Source organism: Apis florea, unplaced genomic scaffold (genome assembly GCF_048593485.1).
Source record: "Apis florea isolate Af1SG1 unplaced genomic scaffold, ASM4859348v1 contig_3367_pilon, whole genome shotgun sequence".
NCBI classification, from domain to species: domain Eukaryota; kingdom Metazoa; phylum Arthropoda; class Insecta; order Hymenoptera; family Apidae; genus Apis; species Apis florea.
The window spans coordinates 1,472,417-1,492,786 of record NW_028256746.1 but is presented as its reverse complement, the minus strand read 5'-3'; the positions used below and the strand labels follow the sequence as shown (position 1 = coordinate 1,492,786).

The 20,370-nt window shown below is 31.9% G+C and overlaps 2 protein-coding genes and 2 long non-coding RNA genes across 6 annotated transcripts; 2 read left to right on the top strand and 2 right to left on the bottom strand.

Moving 5' to 3' along the window:
• Window positions 1–949: 949 nt before the first annotated feature.
• Window positions 950–17,551, top strand: LOC100872424 (uncharacterized). Of its 2 annotated transcripts, none has more exons than XM_086911690.1 (9): window positions 950–1,211; window positions 11,388–11,858; window positions 12,266–13,857; window positions 13,998–14,483; window positions 14,985–15,135; window positions 15,209–15,648; window positions 15,817–16,180; window positions 16,254–16,575; window positions 16,691–17,551. In XM_086911690.1, exons 1-9 carry the CDS (start codon window positions 1,079–1,081, stop codon window positions 16,926–16,928), a joined length of 4,197 nt encoding a protein of 1,398 aa, XP_086767816.1. In that variant the 5' UTR covers window positions 950–1,078; the 3' UTR covers window positions 16,929–17,551. The 2 variants fall into 2 exon arrangements, with proteins under 2 accessions (XP_086767816.1, XP_086767815.1); XM_086911689.1 differs by having other exon boundaries at window positions 14,958–15,135.
• LOC105736033 (uncharacterized) lies at window positions 1,700–11,310 on the bottom strand. Of its 2 annotated transcripts, XM_086911691.1 has the most exons (14): window positions 10,757–11,310; window positions 10,169–10,462; window positions 9,882–9,967; window positions 9,724–9,818; window positions 9,540–9,653; window positions 9,312–9,441; window positions 7,850–8,065; window positions 5,065–5,165; window positions 4,669–4,959; window positions 3,730–4,067; window positions 2,930–3,089; window positions 2,738–2,864; window positions 2,308–2,481; window positions 1,700–2,069 (listed from the first exon to the last, which is right to left on the bottom strand). In XM_086911691.1, the coding sequence occupies exons 2-14, from the start codon at window positions 10,426–10,428 to the stop codon at window positions 1,882–1,884; spliced, it is 2,280 nt and encodes a 759-aa protein (XP_086767817.1). In that variant the 5' UTR covers window positions 10,429–10,462; window positions 10,757–11,310; the 3' UTR covers window positions 1,700–1,881. The 2 variants fall into 2 exon arrangements, with proteins under 2 accessions (XP_086767817.1, XP_012344627.3); XM_012489173.3 differs by lacking the exon at window positions 10,757–11,310 and having other exon boundaries at window positions 10,169–10,532.
• Window positions 14,496–17,225, bottom strand: LOC147657003 (uncharacterized). The gene is made up of 2 exons (XR_015293210.1): window positions 16,681–17,225; window positions 14,496–15,120 (listed from the first exon to the last, which is right to left on the bottom strand). It is a non-coding gene; the product is annotated as an uncharacterized LOC147657003 (long non-coding RNA).
• Window positions 17,552–17,721: 170 nt separating the features above from the next.
• Window positions 17,722–19,074, top strand: LOC147657002 (uncharacterized). The gene is made up of 2 exons (XR_015293211.1): window positions 17,722–18,289; window positions 18,825–19,074. It is a non-coding gene; the product is annotated as an uncharacterized LOC147657002 (long non-coding RNA).
• Window positions 19,075–20,370: the final 1,296 nt, after the last annotated feature.

Sequence of the window (20,370 nt, the reverse complement as noted above, 5' to 3'; positions counted from 1 at the left end):
TAGATACAATATGTATAAAAAATGGTATTATACATTATAGTAAAAAGAAAAGAAAAAAATATAATGAAATCTTATTGAATAAATAGAATATAAATATATTTAAACTTTATCTCATAAACTATCTATTAGATAATAAAATAAGATAGTAGAAAATTAGTAGATAATAAAATAAAAATTAAAGTAAAAATATTAATTCAATGAAAAATCATAGTTTTATTGTTTATCAATTAAATATGATATAATTTTATTGACGATTTCGTAAGATTTCATTTATAAAGTATTTATATATGTGTATATTTACTTACGTATATATATATATATATATATATAATATATAAATATAATATACATATATATATTTTTAAAACAATTATTACTAACGGAAGATTATCATCATCATCATCATCATCATCATCATCATCATCATTATTATTATTATTATTATTATTATTATTATATTATAGCTAATAAATATTTTTATACAATTTATTTATACTTTTTATTTAATTATTATTACTTCAATGTAGAATAAGATTATAATAAATTAATTATATAATTTTATATAATATTCGAAAAAAGAAAACTTTTTATTTCTTTAGAAATTGAAATCATATTTGAAATTATTTTGAAATTCCCGCGTCGAAGAATAATAAAAATATTTATCTTTCTAAATAGAAAAAGTATATTTTTATGTTTAATATTAAAATGATATTGATATTTTTATTAAATATATGGAAATTAAAAATAAAAGATGTTTTATAATTTTCCTTTAGTTAAAAAAAATTAATTTTCCAAGATTAATTCTCTGAAGATAATCATGGAAAATAACGCATGCGCACATGTATTTCTATAGAGAGCAGCAATGTCTTCAAGTCTTTCGGATATTAGTTTTGCTCGCCTTTCATATGCGACCTCTATTACACATATATGTACTACTTACTTATGTAGACGTGGCGCTATAGAGTATAGGTTAAATGTTTATAGTTTATGGTGGATTGACAGTGTTTTGCAATTTGTAGTTTAGTTATCTTTGGATGGCAGTATTTTTAAGTTGCGTAGTGCCAAAGTCACTACAAATATGAGTGGTGCATCACGAAAAGTGAAAAATCCATTATTATCAGCAGCTGGTGAAGGTTTCCCGTTTGAAAATTACACTGAAAATGCATTTTTGGTTCCTGTTACGCCTGCAACACCTGCGGTGCTTCGCGATGGTGAGTTTGTTAATGAAGTACCTGGGTGGGGCTCTTATAGATTCATATTTTCATAATCGTGTTAACACGTGACAAAATATGTGAATAGATATTTATTATAAAACTAATTGATATCATAATTATTTTCTTCCTTTTATTTTTAATTTTCACGTTACAAGTATTATTTGGGCAAATATGTACATTGTTTGTTATATGAATATTATTTTTTTTTACTAATTTTAAAAATCTTTTACAAAAGAAAAATATTCAATAATTTAATATATTTTGTTTAAAAATTAAATTTGTGTTAGATTTAATATTATATGATTTTATATAATTGTAAAATAAAGACTTATTTTGTTTTTCATTTTTATAATAATAGAAATAAATATACAAAACATTTGAAAGAGATTTTGTTTTTTCAGTATTTCATTTTTTTTAAACTTTTAAATTTACAATTATATAATTTTTTTAACTTAATATCAATATTAAAATCATAATATTATATATTTAAATTTTATATTAGATTAAAATTTAATAACAGTAATTTATGTACATTTACATTTATGTAGATATATTTTGTATAAATATAACTTAATTGTGATAGTTATAACATTAGTTTCTATAATAATAAAATTTATATATTCAATATATATTATATTAATATATATATTTCAGTATTAATAAAGAATTAGAAATTAGTTCTTTCTGATTGTGTAGGTGGCCTAGATCCATATCGTTGTGTATAAGGCAAATCATGACTTTTTCTTTTTCGAACACAGTATATGATTAAAATAACAATTAAAACAATAAGCAACAAAGCTAACAATGCTCCCATTGTAATAGCTGCAATTTCTGCTTCTGATAAGTTGTTCCATGCTGAAAGGATAGATCACATTTAATGAAGGATAGATCACATTTAGATCACATTTTTTTGTTAAAAAAAATAGAAAATATTTCTGTAATATTTTTTTTTTAAATTAATGAAAACTTTAAAATAAATTTAAAATATATTAATAATAAAATATATTAATAATAAATTTTTGTATATTTGATTTATATATTTATTTATTGAATAATAAAATATCAACAATTAGAATACTAATGTAATAATTACCTGTAACATCTATAATTATAGTATTATAATTATTTAGTAAATCTATAGCTGTAATTTTAACCGTTTTATCACAACACGTAGCAGAATAATAAAATGTTATAGGATTTCTTGTACCGCTAATAAAATCTGTACGTGGATAAATATCATTTAGTGATGATATTACACATTTTAAACCTACATACAAAAGAGAAAATTTTTTTGTAAACGTATTAAAATAAATTGAAAATATAAAATCTACAGTAATATTATTTAAATAAAATTTTTAAAATGTTTGAGCATTATATATATATAAATAAGTACAAGTTTATATTAAATAAATATGAATAAAGCAATAAATTTAATTTCATGTTAATTTATTTATGTTGAATTGTAAAAAAAAAATTCTATTTTTGTTTTAATTAAAATTCTTTGTAAAAAATTTAATCAATACCTGAATCATGATCTTGAATCGTAACATCAACGCTCCAATGAGATTTATAGCATCGATTTTTTTCCAATTTTCCAATGCAATTATCATTGAAAGAATATTCGATAATTGGCTTTATATCATCGGTTAGCTAGATATTGTAATACACTATAATGAAAATTACTGGTTTTTCTGATCGACTTTTTTAATGGTTACCTTTGAAAGTGACCCTTGTACATATAAATATACAGATTTTTCCTTTATTTCAGTACCCGAGATAGATAAGGTGACTGTATTAACTGTATGTGGTGCGACATTATCGGGTACAATCAAATCTATCGCTACATTGCTCATCTGTCCAGGATAAATCCATACACTGCAATATAAATAATAAATAGAATATTATCACATAAAAAATTGAGATTGTTAATAACTTCAATCATATAATATTAAAAGTACAATCATTGATTGAGATTAACTGATATTAATAACTCGATATGGATAAAATGTAGATAATTTTTAATTGATGTACATATAATAATTTAATTTAAATTTGACAGATTCTCGATATTGATATTTTACCATAATTATATTACTATACGTATAATTGATAATTATATGCACTTAAATTAGGTTGCTGATAATCGAATTATCAATAGAAAAAGATAAAATTATATGTTATATCGCAGAAAAATTCAAATAGAATAAAACTTCTTTTAATAGAACGAAGTCTTTTATTCAATTAGTTGAATTAAATTTATCTGAACTTAATAAGATGAATTATTAAATCTTTCATAGATTTCAGTTCATATGAATTGTTTATTTCCTGACTAGATTAGATAGAGTTTTTTTGTTGTTGTTTGTATTTTTATGATGATAAAAATTAATTTTAATTTTCAAGCACTTGCTATTTCAAAATTTGCAGATTTAATTTTAGTCTTTATCTATCATGTAAAAGACAAGTAAAAAGTGAATGAAAAAATGAAAAATAATTAAAAATATATCTAGTAACTTACTAGGATGGTTGAATATTGTATAACCTAAAGGGATTGCTCTTTACTCTGAATGCATATCTAACAGGTAAAACGCATTTGTTCATCACATCGAATACTATTCTGTGTATAGTTCCCGGTATAACAAGCAAATTGCTATTTCTATTCACTTCAATCAGCATCTTTTTCTCCTCGATGGTGTTTTCATTGACATGGTTTATCAATTCTTCGGACATTTCTTTATTATCCAGAGTTTCGATCATTCTCGTCGATATGTTAATGTTTTTCTGTATTGGAGTTCTCTTAACGTCAAGATTTTCAATTACTTCAATCGAGGATCTTGTACGAAGATTTTCCCATTCCTGAATCAACAATATGTTTTATTGTGTAAACATTGTTTTATAATATTTCTAATGTTTGCGATACGTTAATATTAATTTTTTAGCGCGAAGACATCCTAAAATTGAATTCGCAAACGTTATTGAATTTTCTTCGATACTAATATTATGATATAACTTTATAAATAATAGAATGATAATAGATAAATATATATAAATGCGTATAAGTGTTTACAATTTTTAATTTAGGGATAAAACTTATGAGTGAGAAATATTTAAATATGTAAATATGATTTAAAAGGATTATTAATATAACTATTAATAATTATATAATCATATATTATTTTAAACAAAAGAAATAGATTATTTAACCAATACATACTATATTCTTTCAATGAAGTCATATAAAGTTTATTTGAGAATTATATATTTGAAAATACCGTTATTCATTGACTCATATTCCTTTTGGTATCATTAATTATTATCATTAACATTTTTTTCGATCGTTAAAATCCTTTTACGATACATGAGATAGAAATGAAATAAATAAAATACTTACCTTATTTATTATATAATTATAATATTATTGTTATTATTATATTGATATCAATTTTAATTTCTTTACCTCCTTTGTTTCCAAAAATTTTTCATTAGATGTAGTAATTACATTTTTGTCAACGTCTACGAGAGTAACGTATTCAACGAAGTTAATAAGCATATTTTCAGTGCTAGAGGTTATTATCGATAAATCGTTATCGCTAAAATTTTCTTTTCTCGAATGGTTGTTTTCTTTTTGATCTCGCATACGATATGTCAATGATCTTTCTTGAGTTATTTTTTTATTTTCCATCACTTTAGAATTCATCGATGCATTTGAATTTTGTTGTTTCACCAAAATTTTTTCAGAATTAATTTTCTGAAAAAAAAATGCGTTGATACATTGTTTGTTGATACAATTGTTTTTTATGGATAACAATGTTGATACTATTTATTTTTTTATTCCGAATATCATATACACTACCGTTGCTTCATTATTAAATCTCTCCTTATCATTTCCTGATATATCATCCTTTGTCTCAATATTTATACGATAATTTTTAATCGTATCTTCATTGATGTTTTCTATAAACAAACAATTTCATTATGAGATGGAATACAAATTTTCATATATACTTTATTTAAATAATTCTAAATAGTTTTATACATGGGAACTTAAAAATCAGAATTATAGTAATAAGATTTTATTCGATATTTAATATTATAATTAATATTTACTAAATGTTTATACACAAATCAAACTACTCAAAAATAATTTTGAATTATTTTAAAATTCCAGATAAAAATCAAGATAACATGTTAAAATTATATATTATACGATTATCACGATTTAAGGAATAATAAATAATATTTATACGAAGAAACAATTTTATCTAATTTATGAAACGTAATATTTGTTTAATAGATTCTAATTATCAAGGATTCATAATAACATATATAATGAAATATTAGAAAACAATGTCAAATTATTATCTATTTGTTCGTAAAAGATGATCGTATGTTTAAAGATTGATCAATTATATCGTTATTTGTTATTTTTTAACTAACTACGTAAATTATACGTAAACAGATATAAATGTTTCCTTCGGATCGTTGCAATCGTATGATCAAACGATTGAAATTAAAAAAAAAAAAAAAAAAAGAGAATGCTTCTTAACAAAATTAAAACTTTCAACAAGATAAGATGTTGATCGTCAGTAAACCAGTGAACTCGGTCAGTGAGCGTGAATAGAACGGAGACGTGCTGAAACGTAATCAGTGTCGACAGTTTTCGCATACCGTAGCGAGCGTATACGTACACATAAACGCATGCGAAATCGGAAGTAAGATATAAGGTATAATCTGGTTTAATAATAGAACTGCGTAAAATTCTCGATCCCAGCATTTTTCCCAGAAATCTTGTTCTCGCGTATTCCATTGACTACTGTTGCATGTGTTGAATATTGAACATAAATCGTCGAGAAAAAAAAGAGAAGAAAAGGATAAAACTCGCTTTTCTTCCTGAGTGCGTCAGCAACCTGCGTGTTGGCTGATCAAAGGGCAGCTTGTCGTGTCACGTGTTGCACAATATAGTTCGTGTATCTTCGAGCCAGAAACGAAGTCGGTTGGCAGTTGTCAGATGGGCGACGCGGCGTGAACAAGTCTCGTACACGATACAAGGTGGAAACGTAAGCGAACACAACGCTGTTCGCCGACAGCTCGCGATATATGCATTCGTCGAAAATTCGTTTTGGTAATCTTGGATATAGGTAACTCATCTTTGGAATTTTTTTCTCATCTTGTTATCGATTGATACTTCTTCTCATAAAATTATTTAGATAAGCTCTCGATATTGCGAATTGGTATTCACGAGAGATTTGCAAAATAAAATTTTCGATATTTATTGTGTTAATAGTATTTAGTACTAGTAATATAGTATTGTAATAAAGTAAAATGGCGAGCTTAAACACTTTGCTAGTATCTGAATGTTCATTAAGAACGTATATGTGTTTCCATGTCAAGTAACGTGATGTTTGACGCTTTTTTAATATGTAATGATAATATTCTAAAATAACGTCTTTAACAGTGGATGATAACGATAGTGTTGATGGTTATATCGATTTGATATTAGTTTTGTTGACCGTGTTTGTACATATATATATCAATGTTGAATATTAGATTAGCTTTCGACGAACAAATGTGTTGAATACGAATTCTTTTAAATTTTATAAACACATATCAATCATGTTATTTATATGTAGATGATGTGCTATACACAGTGTTTATGAAATTTGTATTACATTTCGCTTTTTTTTAAATTCAGTATCTACTTTATGTTTTTATGCATCCGAATGAAAGGATTGTTCGGAATATTCAATCTTTCTTAATTGTAAATTTTCCATGACGTCATCATATATTTATCTGCGACTAAATAATATAATAAATATTTTGAAGTAGTTTGTTGTTTGATATAGAAAATAATTTTTTATATTATTGTTTATCTAATATGCATAGTTCCATATTCTGTAAATATTCTATGAATATATTTTCTAGATAATATTTTATCATTAAATTTCGTTTAATATTATATTCAAGTTAAGATTTTGTGCAATCAAACTTTTTTTTCGTGAAAGATAAAATATATTGAATACCATAGAATAATTAATAAATAACTTTTTAATATCAAAACAATTGATTTTTTATCTTTAAAGAAAAGAATAATAATTAATTCTTTCTATTAAAATATTTCGATATTTCGATGAATATTATTAGAATATTATTATTAGAATATTTCTAATTTAAAAGGATGGCTATCTATACTTTGATATTAATTATCGATTATGTTTTATACATAGATTTTATATATATATAGTTTGACACTATTCAATACGGTATCATAATTTACTGATCGAAATCGATAATATTGATTTAGTATCACACTAGTAATACTTCATATTTATTTATACTTTACTGCATTATATTTTCATATAATTATGAACATCGTATTTCTTGAATTATTTTACGATTTGATTTCACTTTCATTCTTATCTCTTCCGTATATTATATAAACATGTTACATAAATATTACATTATATTACATATTTCAATGTAGATGTAATAGTTGCATCTATATCTATATTTCCTTCGTTTTCTTATATTTAATTTCTTCTTGTATTAATATGTACAAAATTTGGAGAATATAATATGCTCGAAAAAGGGAAAGAACGAAATTCGATCACTTTCATTTATCGATAAAAATTCTTACTCACCTTTCACCTGTGATTTCACCAGAGAAAGATTTCTCATTTCATCGCAATTCTCATCGACGAAACCCATCACCGTCAATTGATACTTCGAACCATCCTCCCCTACGAGCTTCAATCGCCACTCGCCAGATGGCGGATTCCGCGTATCAATTCGCACACCTTCCGCATCGCCTTTACTCGTCCAAGATATGATCGTTTCGTGCCTCGAAATTGTTGCATCTGTTAATTATTGGAATACAATAAGCTATTGTGCATACATTCGAATTTCAACAAATTCATTATTTTCCAATGTCGATAACCGGTGATCAATTCGCTCGTGAAAGAAACGTTGGTCGAACGTGGAACGACGAACTAGATGATATCGAACGTTTCGATAGTTTGAGGCAAATCGACGAGAATGAATATAAGGAAAACGCAATCGATGGATTTGTGCGTGCGATGACGTAGTGGATAGATATTTTCTAAAATGAAAGAATCGTTTAGTGTCGATACAACGAGTGCAGACGGAATTCACCGAAACTGGGAAGCGGTCGATACTATGAACTTCACTGAACGTACCTGAAAATATGAAAGTGGCTGTGAACAAAGCAAAAGGAAAGAATAATACATTTGGGATTATCTCTTGGTAAAACTAAGATACCTGGATAGGTCTGTCTCATTTGTAAAAGGTTTGTGTTGTGCGTAAGATACGTAGTGAATTTGACAGTGTCTGAAAAGTATTTTTTTGCAAATAATAGAAAAAAAGTAGTAATAACGAAAAAAAAAAAGAACACGATAAATAATTTATCGATATGAAATTAAAAAATATTTCAACTTATTCGATATTGCGGAATTCTATTATTAGGCTTAGTCAATATCTAGGTATGTGTATGAATATATTTATCGTTTTATAGTTTCTTTCTAAATAATAACAATGAGAACTCGATAATTCTCTAATTCGTTCACAATCTTAATACACTCTTGTTATAATAAATTGAAATGAACGAAAAATGTTTAAACGTTGTTCGTTATAACGGTTATAAATAATATGCAAAGATAAGATTTCTTTACAGAAATAATTAATAATTTGAAGGTCTTTTTGAAAATGTAGATAAACGTTTCGCTAAAAGAGGCATAGTAAAAATTTTTTACGTGGAGATATATATATATATATATTTTTCATATTGACGATCGCACGTAAAATCATGATGATTACGTTTGAAATAACGCGTGTCATAACGAACAATGAACACGAAATACAAAAATGATCGTGTGATGATTAATCGCCACGTCAACCTTCTTACCAGGCATTGAAAATTATTTTTAGTTTACGACACGCGATGAAATTGGCCGTCTCTAGTATTAAAACACGTGGTTCGAAGTGCAACCTTTGCATTGACGTAAACGGTTTACATTTCTTTAATTTATTCCGTTTTTTGACTATCGCTCTACTCTAAATTTTAAATGTTTTTAAAGAGGAACTTACTCGTAGGTATTCGAAGCAATGCGTTTGAAACGTTTCCATCGATGTCTATGACGATTCTACGGGTCGTGTTGTCGACCGAGAAGTTCATTTGCGTCAATTTGGTCAAATTGTATTTTTCTGCTATTTTTATCTGGTGAAAGTTCGATCGAGTTCGAGTTAGATCAATGTACTCCGCGTGTACGCTTGGCACGTATGATTCAAAGATGCGGATCTGATAATTACACTTACGATATCTGCAATTTTCTTTCCTTTGTCCTTTTCCACGCCCAAGTGGAATTCTCTGTTCGCATAATTCGAATTAGTTCTCGCTTCGGTGATGTTACAATCTAGGTCAAGGTAAATCTAAAAATATTCATAAAAAGTATCATTGGATATTATTGAAATAACAATATTAATTACGCTCGATTCGTACCTGACAATTTCTATGTTGAATGATGTTTGGATTTCGTACATCTGTCCATTCCGTCTTTGACAAAAACTCCGAGTCATCTTTTGAGACTGACCGATCTGATATATTTGAACATTTGCATATTAATATTATTTACTGTTGTTTTTCCATTCGTATCTTACCCATTGCGTCGATACCATTTGTCCAAAATAGATTAATGTATTGTACACTGTTTTCATTTTTATCGATCTGCCGTTTGATACAATACCTTTAGAACAAATTGAAAGTTTAATTCGTTATTTCCTATTCCATATAAATGAATATAAATCGAATTATTCTCGGTATAATAATCCCACCAAGAAGTATCTTTCTTATACATAATCTCGTGTTATATCACTACGATTAATAAAAACGATCTCTCGATAAGAAGACACTTTCGAAAATTAACGCTCTCTCACCATCGTCTCACCTGGAACACTTATCCGTGGAGAAGAAAACATTTTCCTCGTAGTAATCGGAATGATTCGATATCCGGAAATCGTCGAGGCCGCGTTGCATCCGTCGATCTTCGAAATCGACGGACGATCGCCTCCAAATCTTCCAATTTTCCTTCGAAGAGAAATCCCCGCTCGCTTCGGGATTCGAAGCGGCCACGAAGATTGCCCTACACTTAATCCGCATCGAGTAAGAAAGTAAGGAGAACCAGAAACACGTATAAAACGTTTGCATGGTTGCATCGAGCGCAATCGATCTTTCGGGTTCACTGTTGTGAAAAGAAGACTCGCCGTAAAAATGAGACAGTTACTTATAAAGTTGCGGGCGTAGCTCGTTTACAAAAGGGTAAGGTGTCCGCCAATTACGTGGACGATAACGAGCTGGCCGCAAAGTAAATCTAGGTGTAAACGCGGCGTTGTTACACAATCGCGGGTGTTTGATGTGTGTACACGCGTGTACAGGATGTGCGGCCGCGTATAGAAATCGGTAATCCGAGATCTGACAGGATGCCAGCCGCGATCGTGAGAGATACAGGCCATTATCTTTGTCATCGGGGACTTACGTTCATTGTATCCTGTTCAATATTGACACACTGTGAATAATCCAGCCGAGATTCCAAGGTATCGAGGGTGTCACGATTAATACGCCATTACGTGGAAAGAGACCGTGGACAGTTTGTGATCTTTGAACCTCGTGTCGTGTGATAACCGAGGCTGTGTGGATTGCTACACGGTTTACACACGTCGCACGGATTATACGTTATTGCGGGTTTTCTCAAGAATTTGGATCGTTTGTCTCGTTTGTTCCAGGCTTTTTAACAAGAGACTTCATGAGAGACGTTTCAAGCTTTATCGAGATGATTTATTCGAACTCGACAGATTTTTATCGAAGATCAAACATAAACGTAGAATTTCTTTCGAATGTTTGCAACTTGTGATTTAATTCCGACTACACGCATTATTTCTTAAATAAAAAATTCGATGTTCCAGAAATTGGGTATTTTTAGAAATTGTTTGAAACGATGATCTAATTTGCGCAAGAGAAAACTAGAATTTCACGAAAATAGATTGTTGTTTCGTAAAACTTGGCGAAAGGCAATTATATGACCATAAAATCATCTTGTGCGTTCCTTGACATCGCTCCTTTTTTAACAAACTGTAGCAAAAAAAATTCATCGACATTTTTGTTTTCAGACGCTGAATCGAACAACTTCGTAGAACAGGAGCCGGCCAATTTGCACAATTCAGAAACTTTAGCGACTGTACCCGATACGGATAGCGAATTCACGCCGATACCCTTGCATTCCGAGGAGAACAGGAATCCAACAACGAGCCAGCCAACGAAGCAGAGTTACCTGACTTCGATCCTTTCCTCTTTGCCGAATTTATCTTTGTCGTCGATCACAGGCGACGGGTCTTCCGGGTCTCAGCCGAGCCAAGGAGCGGAGAACGTAGCCGGTGTACAAAATACGAAGCCTCATGTGCCTTTGCACGACCGTCGTGACTCGTTCAGGGACACATCACCGTCTGTAATCGCCAATTTTCACGATTCTCGACGCGCAAATTTTACGGGATTCGCCGAGGTTAATCCCGGAAGTGGTGGAAGCTTGCTGCCAGCCCCGCCTCAGTCGACGGTGCCGCCTACGCTTCCTTCGACGACGAACGGTAAATTGGATAAATTGTTTACCCATCTCTGCGAAAGCTGCAAATAAACATTGTGAAATCTGACGCATCTGCGGTGCTTAGTTTTGAAAAGTAAAAAAAAGAGATTGGAAATTAGAGATAGAAACCACGAATCTTTATATTGCAAATAATATTTTGCACGTACGTAACTCGTCATTAATTATATTATTACGAGAAAAGTAATACATTTGTACGTTTTTTTTCTATATTTTTTTTTTTTATCATCGTTGATAGTGACAATGTATAGAAAAACAAAGTCTTCAGAATATATATATCGATACGTAAACTCATTTAATAAAAATTCTCAAGTGTCGAAGAGATTGTAAAATCGCGTGAACGAGTTTAACACGAAGGAAATAATTCAACTTTGCTCTCTTCTTTCGTTTCAGGCCCCATATCGTACCGTTTGGGCAATCAAAGACGCCTCAAGTACGCGCCACCGCCCGATTTAACGTCGAACACATCCAAACAGTATTCCGCCCCCGTGACTCAACCCCTTCTCACACCCCATAACCCGGTCCCAACACCGAATATATTTAATCCAAACGAGCCCGTTGGAACGAATCCAACTTGCCAACCCGTCGAAACATCGATTTCCACGAATTCACCCTCTCTACAACGCTCCACGCCCGAACACTTGTCCCAGGCCAACTCTTTGCAAGAGTCGTTTAGATCTAGTCCCGTGGCGATAGCTGGAGTCGCTCACAACTCGACAGGTACGTCGAGAAGCGTCACGCCTCAGAGTCAAAATTCGAATTTAGCTGTCTCGGCCACCTCGTCGGCCCAACCGATTCCAGAACCACCGACCACGCCGCAGAACACTCCTGCAAACGTTAATTATTTCGGCTACGATACTTACGGGGCCTTACAACCAGACTTCCCCTCGAGGACGGAGAAAGGAGCAGTGTCGGGGAGGAGTCAGGTAGAGGCGGCATTGCCGATTTCGAAAGAGGGCGTTGAGGCGAAACCTGGCGTAACCTTTGCCCCAGTGTCTGCGGTTCAAGTTACGGAAAAGTTGGAACACTTGCTCGCCGAGCGTGAACAAGACCCGTCTACTCTTCCCGGCGAAAGATCAACAAAAATCGAGGATGCGACGGAGTGTCGGCCTATCGCAAATTATGACGATGTAAAATTGGTCGAGGAACGGAACGATTTATCGAGGCCCGACGTATCGAGCGACGTGTTTTTAGAAAGGAAAGAGGGCTCGGAGATAACGCATTCAACGATAACTTGTCAAGAAGCGAGCGCACAACAACAAGGAAAGTTCGATGGAACGCGGAGTCATGGTGTATCGTCGAACGTGCAATCCGTGCAACAATATTATCAACCGCAACTTTTCGCATCGAGTGCCGGCTTTTTTGCGGGAGAGCGTCGGAGATCGAATCTGACTTACATTCCCGAAGCCTCGACCAATTACATCGATCCATCGAAGATCGTCGCCCAACCAGCGAGCTCGTTCTTCGACAAGCCAGAGAGCAACGCCTCGTTCCCTGTTTTCCAGTACAAAGAAAATACCAATGCCCCATTAATAGACGCGGCTACTTTGTCGAGAAACAACGATTCGCAACAACAAGTGCCAGCAGCGTGTAGCCCGATCGAGCCCACATTCGCCAATCCTCAAGCATCTCGATCCCCGTGGGATACGAATCAGATCTCTGAGACCGGGATTACGACGTATAACGCGGCTGCTCGATCACCCCAACAACCTTTGTTCTACAATCCCGCTCAATTCCAAGACGAACTGCCGAAACAAATACCGACGTACACGCCGCCACCAGTGACGAGTCAACATTATTTCGATAATTTTACCGCGCAAACGTGCGATATAACGAGCGGGATTGGGATTGAATTTCCAACCGCGCCTTCTATGACCGTACTCGAGCCAACTGGTTCGGCTACGTTAAATCCTGTCCAGATGTCAATTAATCCGTTGGGTGGACGAGCAGTTACGGACGGTGTGCCTCCAAGTTTTCAGAATTTGGTAAAAATATGCGACTACGATGATTATGAATCTGTAAATCATTCGTTTCTCTCGTTTCTATTTTCTTTTCTTTCATTTCGTTCTGTTTATTTTCATCGTGTTTATCTTGTTTTACATTCTTCTTTCTTTCTTTCTTTCAGGCCGCTGGCTCTTCGGATAAACGGATGCAGTACAGAAGAGTGTATCACCATTGGTTTTATCGCAAAAAAGTGGAGCACAAAGTGTTATGGGTTCCGTTCTCTATGCAAGACAGTTTACGCCTAGAAGGGGTTCATAATTCCACAGAAATTACCCCTGAAACGACAGTCGCCACCGATGGAGGTCGTTACGACGTTGACATTTTACGACGTCAGAGATCACCCGTTTATTGGAGCGGAGAATCGACGGAAGTGAGGCGATGCTCGTGGTTCTTCAAAGGACCCACTGAATCGAGATACGTTCCTTACGACGAGAACACCGCTTGTAAACTCGAGGAAGAGTATAAACAAGCGTGTCTGCTCAACAATTGGAATCGAAGGATCGATCTGAACAATGGGGAATACATTATCTTCCACAGTGCCTCCGTTCAGGTCCACTACTTGACGGCTGTTTCACCGGAATTGGCTGCGTCATGGGGAAATAGTGCGGTAAATAATACATTTTATTTAATTTTTTTAACTTCTTATTGATTTTCATTTTTATTACTAATTTTTTCAAATATCAATATTTAAATATTTATATTAACAAGAATTTTTTTTTAATAATATATATATATGTAAGATAATTGTCACAAACAATGTAATGGTCTTTTTGTATAAAACTTCAAAGAATTATTTTAAAGTATTAAATTATTTCATATCTAATGTATTTAATATTTTAATTCAGTTTTATCTTATGCAATTTAACTATTATATTTTTTTTTACTAATATACATATACATTCATTTCATAAAATTTTATGTTGTATAATTTATGCTTGATCATTTTGTTGAATCATTTTCAAATTTATTTTTCTGCATTGCTTCTTCTTTTACGTTAAATTAAACATTTTTTTTTTTCCACCTATTTTTATCATTATGCACAAATGATTCTGTTAGAAATGTTCAATCGCAATTTGTACAGGGCTCAGAGGACAGTACATATTTACAGGGTGCTGGTAGTAGGCCTAGGGTGATAAAAAGAGGTCTTGACGAGTTCCACATCGAGGATGGCGAGCCCGAAAAAGTAGATCATGTTCTGTTCCTCGTCCACGGCATTGGTAGCGTCTGTGATTTGAAATTTCGAACTGTGGAAGAAGTCGGTACGTTTAAAATTATTTTCACCAAGTTCTTAGTTATTATAGAAATGTATGCATAATATTTTTGTATTTACAGTTGACGAATTTCGAAGTATTTCATTGCAATTGGTACAATCTCATTATCGAACCGCTAGTGAGCAGAGAATTGTAAATAGGATAGAAGTTTTGCCAATCTCGTGGCATACAACGCTCCATTCCGACACTGGAATCGATAAGAAACTACAAGCTATCACCTTGGATAGTATATCGAAATTACGACACTTCACCAACGACACGTTGCTCGACATACTTTTTTATACCAGTCCTGTATATTGTCAAACTATTATTACAACGGTTGGAAATGAACTGAACAGGCTATATGCTCTTTTCAAGAAACGAAATCCAGATTTCGACGGTGGAATTTACCTTGGCGGCCATTCTTTGGGTAGTTTAATTTTGTTTGATCTTCTGTGTCATCAGAAACCATTGTCGGATGATAAATCGAATGAAAATGATAGCGAATCTAACGAGGAACAGGTGATTAAATCATGTTTATCCAATTATGAAAGAGAAGTGTATAAAGTGTGAAAATTCGGAGATGATTTTTAATAAATTTTATTTCGAATATATACTTAAAAATAATCTAAAACATTAAAACAATTGTATATTGTATGAATAATGAAAAGTTTTTGAATTTTTTTTCAGAAACAAGAGGATGTCGACTCTTCTCAATTACCCAATAGTGTCTTAAAACGACGTCTCAGTAAAAAAATAAGCTACGTAGTAGGCGCTGCTGGGACTGGTCAGCCTTACATACATTACACGCAATTACATTTTCACCCACGTGCCTTTTTCGCTTTCGGTAGCCCGATTGGTATGTTCGTGACAGTTCGAGGCATCGATATGCTCGGAGAAGACTTTGCATTGCCAACGTGCCCTGCTTTTTTCAATATCTTCCACCCCTTTGATCCTGTAGCTTACAGGATCGAGGCGCTCATTAACCCAGATGCTCCTAAATATCGACCAATGTTGATCCCTCATCACAAAGGACGGAAAAGAATGCATTTAGGTAAGTGTTTTTTTCTTTTATCTTCAAATTAGAAATTAAGAAATTATATTAATGTATTGTGCATTTTGTGTAGAATTAAAAGAAACAATGGCACGTGTCGGTGCGGATCTGAAGCAGAAGTTACTCGATTCCGTGAGAAATACATGGAACTCTGTTTATCAATTGGCGCTGTTTCACAAACCGGATAACGGTACGCTCGAGCGTGAAATTGATAAAGTTATGGAAGAACAATTGCATCAAACCGTTCCGGAACGTCAAACTAGCGACGACGGCGGTGTTGAACTTAAAGTGGGCAAATTGAATAATGGACGAAGAATAGATTACGTTCTTCAGGAAGCTCCGTTCGAATACATTAACGAGTATATTTTTGCTTTGACGAGTCATGTTTGTTATTGGTTAGTAATATTTGTAGAAATGTTTAATACGTTGAATGAATCATATGTATAATATCGATAAAGGTAAATTTCAATCAATTAAAATATCTTTAAAAATTTATGTACCTTTGTTTAGGGAGTCCGAGGACACCATGCTGTTGATTTTAAAGGAAATATATGGCTCGACTGGTATTCAAACAGATGCTCAACTTCCAACGTTATCGTTGCAAGTGTGTCCCACGCCAAATTCTTCTACAGTGTATGAGACAGATGAACTATTACATAATCCTGTTATAGGAATAGATCCTACCGCACCTATATCCGAGAAACTTGTTGGTCCACCGCCTAAAAGCGGATTTGTTAAGAAATCATGATCGAAATGGAATCGTTTTAACTTCCTTGAAAAGTTTCACGACAATGAAGGACAAGATATTGTTAAGAATCATATAATCGCTGCCGATCAGGTTGATGCGGGCATTGTACCTGATGTTAACGCGAGTTACAAATTTTAATTATTGAAAAACAAATTTTCTTGTTTTCTGTAAGAGTTGCATCCGAGGTGTTATCGAATCTATCGTAACATTCTAAACTATTACCCAAGTGGATTGTTTCTTCGTTTCTTCTCAAATTCACCATTTAGATACGTCGGCCTACGCAACAACGTTCAAGCACTGAAAAAGTAATTAAAAATATTATTTAATAAGAAGAAAAAAATAATAATTAAAATAAATTGTAACGATTTAATCCTTAGATGTGATATAAAAATTAATACAAAGTCGAGCTATTGATATTCGCAATATCGTCATTTCGGCAAGTTAAAAAACGTTATAACATTCATTAAAAATCTAGGGACATTGATATTGGACAGGCGAACGAAAGTGAGACTTTGTAATACAAAAAAATATGTTATAAAGATTAATCATATTGTTTATTGTAAATATACATGATTATATAAGTGGATATAAAGTAAATATATAGATTATGAAGTTTTTCAAAATATGCTTGCATTTTATGAGAATTCTCATTGATGCAAGAATTTTAATAAAAAAAAAAAAACCCTATTCTTTTACTTGGCAGACTCTTCTATATCTCATACCTTATTCCTCTATGTGCTCTTTTATTTAATTTTATTTTATTAATTTAATCGTTGAAAATATTTTTTATCTTAAATTGGTCTTGGGAATTTTTAAAAAATGAACGAATTTGATTACTTTATTATTATTATGGTGTATCGTTGATAATTTTAATAAATAAAGAATAATATTTATATCAATATTCAAAGAATAAATACATTATTTAAGAAAAGAAGAGAATATAATTGCAACAAATGTAAATATAGAACCTCAAAAATTCAAGGATCAGAAAAACTAACCTTTCCTCGTCTTTTTCGTAAAATTCCGTGACAGCATTCCGCAGTTTAATCGTCAAACAGATCTTTCATTCTTTGAGAATGGTGATGTACACGTCCCACGGATCATCTAATAGCGTCATTTTATCGTGCGAGTTGTTTTTAGTTTATCTGATATAAAAAAAGAATATAAGAATTCGACACATGCACGAGTATCACGAAACACTAATTAATTGCGGTGCAAGCCCACGGCCTCTGTTGGGGACTGTTTTGCATTTTGCGTGCAAGTCTTCGTAAAACTACATGCCTGTCAGCTCGGCAAATTTCAAGATGATTTATCGTCTCGGCAAAACTAAGTTTTTCGCGATACTTTGGAGGTTCTGAAAGGTAATACCTTTGTACATGCAACTATAGCGTACTCCGTACCTTTGCTCTACTCTATATCATTAATCGACGAATGTTATACGGTGTAAACTCTCTTAAATTGCTTTCCAAACTCAAATATATTCGAATTCTTACGTCTTTTCTATCTAGGATTAATATTTTAGTAAGATAATCATAATTTAAAATTCTTTCATTCAATTAATAAGAGTATTCTCTTTCTTTTTTGAAATTTGATACTATTGAATCACCACTTGTGCTTTTCGTTTGAAATATTTCTCTATATCGTTTAATTACTATTGATATTTATAATAGCCATCTCTAACTTTGAAATGTTACCACAGCATATATCGATATTTTATATATCGTGGAACCGCGTTAATCGCCCAATAAAAGAATTCAATAATAATTTTTAAAACTTTCTTTTTCATAGATGAGTTAAAGTTTATCTTCCTGTCTGAAATCTTTTTTGCATACTTATTTACGATGTACGTAAAATTGTAATATTTCATTGATTATAACTTTCCACTTTATTATACAGATGCAATCACATCAGAGGACAGACATTTATGTCCAGCTGTTGTTGCAGGAAAGTGAAGTAGGGAGAAGATTTTATAACGGAACTCGGCAACAATGATTTACACCTTGGAAAAACTGCGCGACATTTACGGTATCTAGTCGCGAATTATTCATGGCAACTGCTGTTAAGAATTTCTTCTTCATTAAGAATTTCCAATTATCATAATATCTTACTAAATTAAAATTAACTATTAAATATTATATGCAAAAAACTTGTTTGTTAATATTGAACTAAACTATTTTAACATTAATCAATTAGTCGGGTAATGTCACAGCATTTATCGTAATATAATAATTTATATTTAGCTGAGCTCGATTATAGTATTTCATTATAATAATTATAATAATTTTTGTCATTATGCAAAATGCTGAATAAAAATTAAAAATAATTGATTTAGTTCAAACGTAACACGAACTCCTGTCATCAACGACCCCAGTCAGAATAAATTTTAGTCATTTTTCGGGCTTTTTATATAGGCATATATTTTATACATGAGTTTCTATAAATTTCAAACGTTCCGATTTTCAAGGTAAATTGAGAGCCATTTAACGTCAATGATATTCACCGCTGCTCTATTCTTGCTCCACTCATTCTAAAATAGAGAACTCGTCGGCTATCCGTGTACAGACGTTAACAATACTTGACGCATTTTGAAAATTTGGATTTTTGCCGGTGTCCATTTTGACTCAGTGGGTCAGGCTACACGGATTCCTGGCACGCATCCATTTGTCGCTATTTTCTGGAATTACAGACCACTCCCCGCTTTTCTTTATCAACATTTGGCGATCAAATTCGAGTTTCGAATTAATCTTCGGCTTTTGGCCACCGTTCCCATTTATGACCGCCTTAACGTGAAACAGCATTTGCTAAAATAACGTGCTGACACTGATAACAGGCTCATGAAATTGTTCGTACTTTCCTATTTCCTGACACGCGCATTCTCTTTTATAAAATTGCACTCGTACATAAGTACATATTTATAATACAAAATTTCTTCTTTTCGAATCTTTGCAAATATATTAAATAGATAGAAGAATTAACAAAATTATAAAATAATGTCGAGATTATTATAAAATATTCAAATAATTAAAAGATTGACGTTGAAGATTTTTCAATTTGAACGAATGCGAAATATTTTAACAGAATTAAATCTAATCGTTCCCCAATTTCCAAGTTACTTTGATCAAAAATTTAGATCAAAGAGTTTTGGAGAATTCATTATGCGCGTATCGGTGTCATCAGGATTGCAAGATCGTCACAGAGAGTGAAGAGTATAAATTACATGTCGGATGTCATCTCTTCCGCTCTTCCGCCCTCTAATTTTATTTTATTTTTCTCCTCTCCTCTTTTGAACGTGAAATATTCCCAATAATCTTCAGCTTCTGAAAACAAAACGTAATTATTATTATTTAAATGATTTTTGATTTTCGTTGTTTGAAAGAAATCTCATCGTTTAACTTTTCGTTCATGTTGTTGATTATCTCCAGAAGATTAGATATAGAAATAT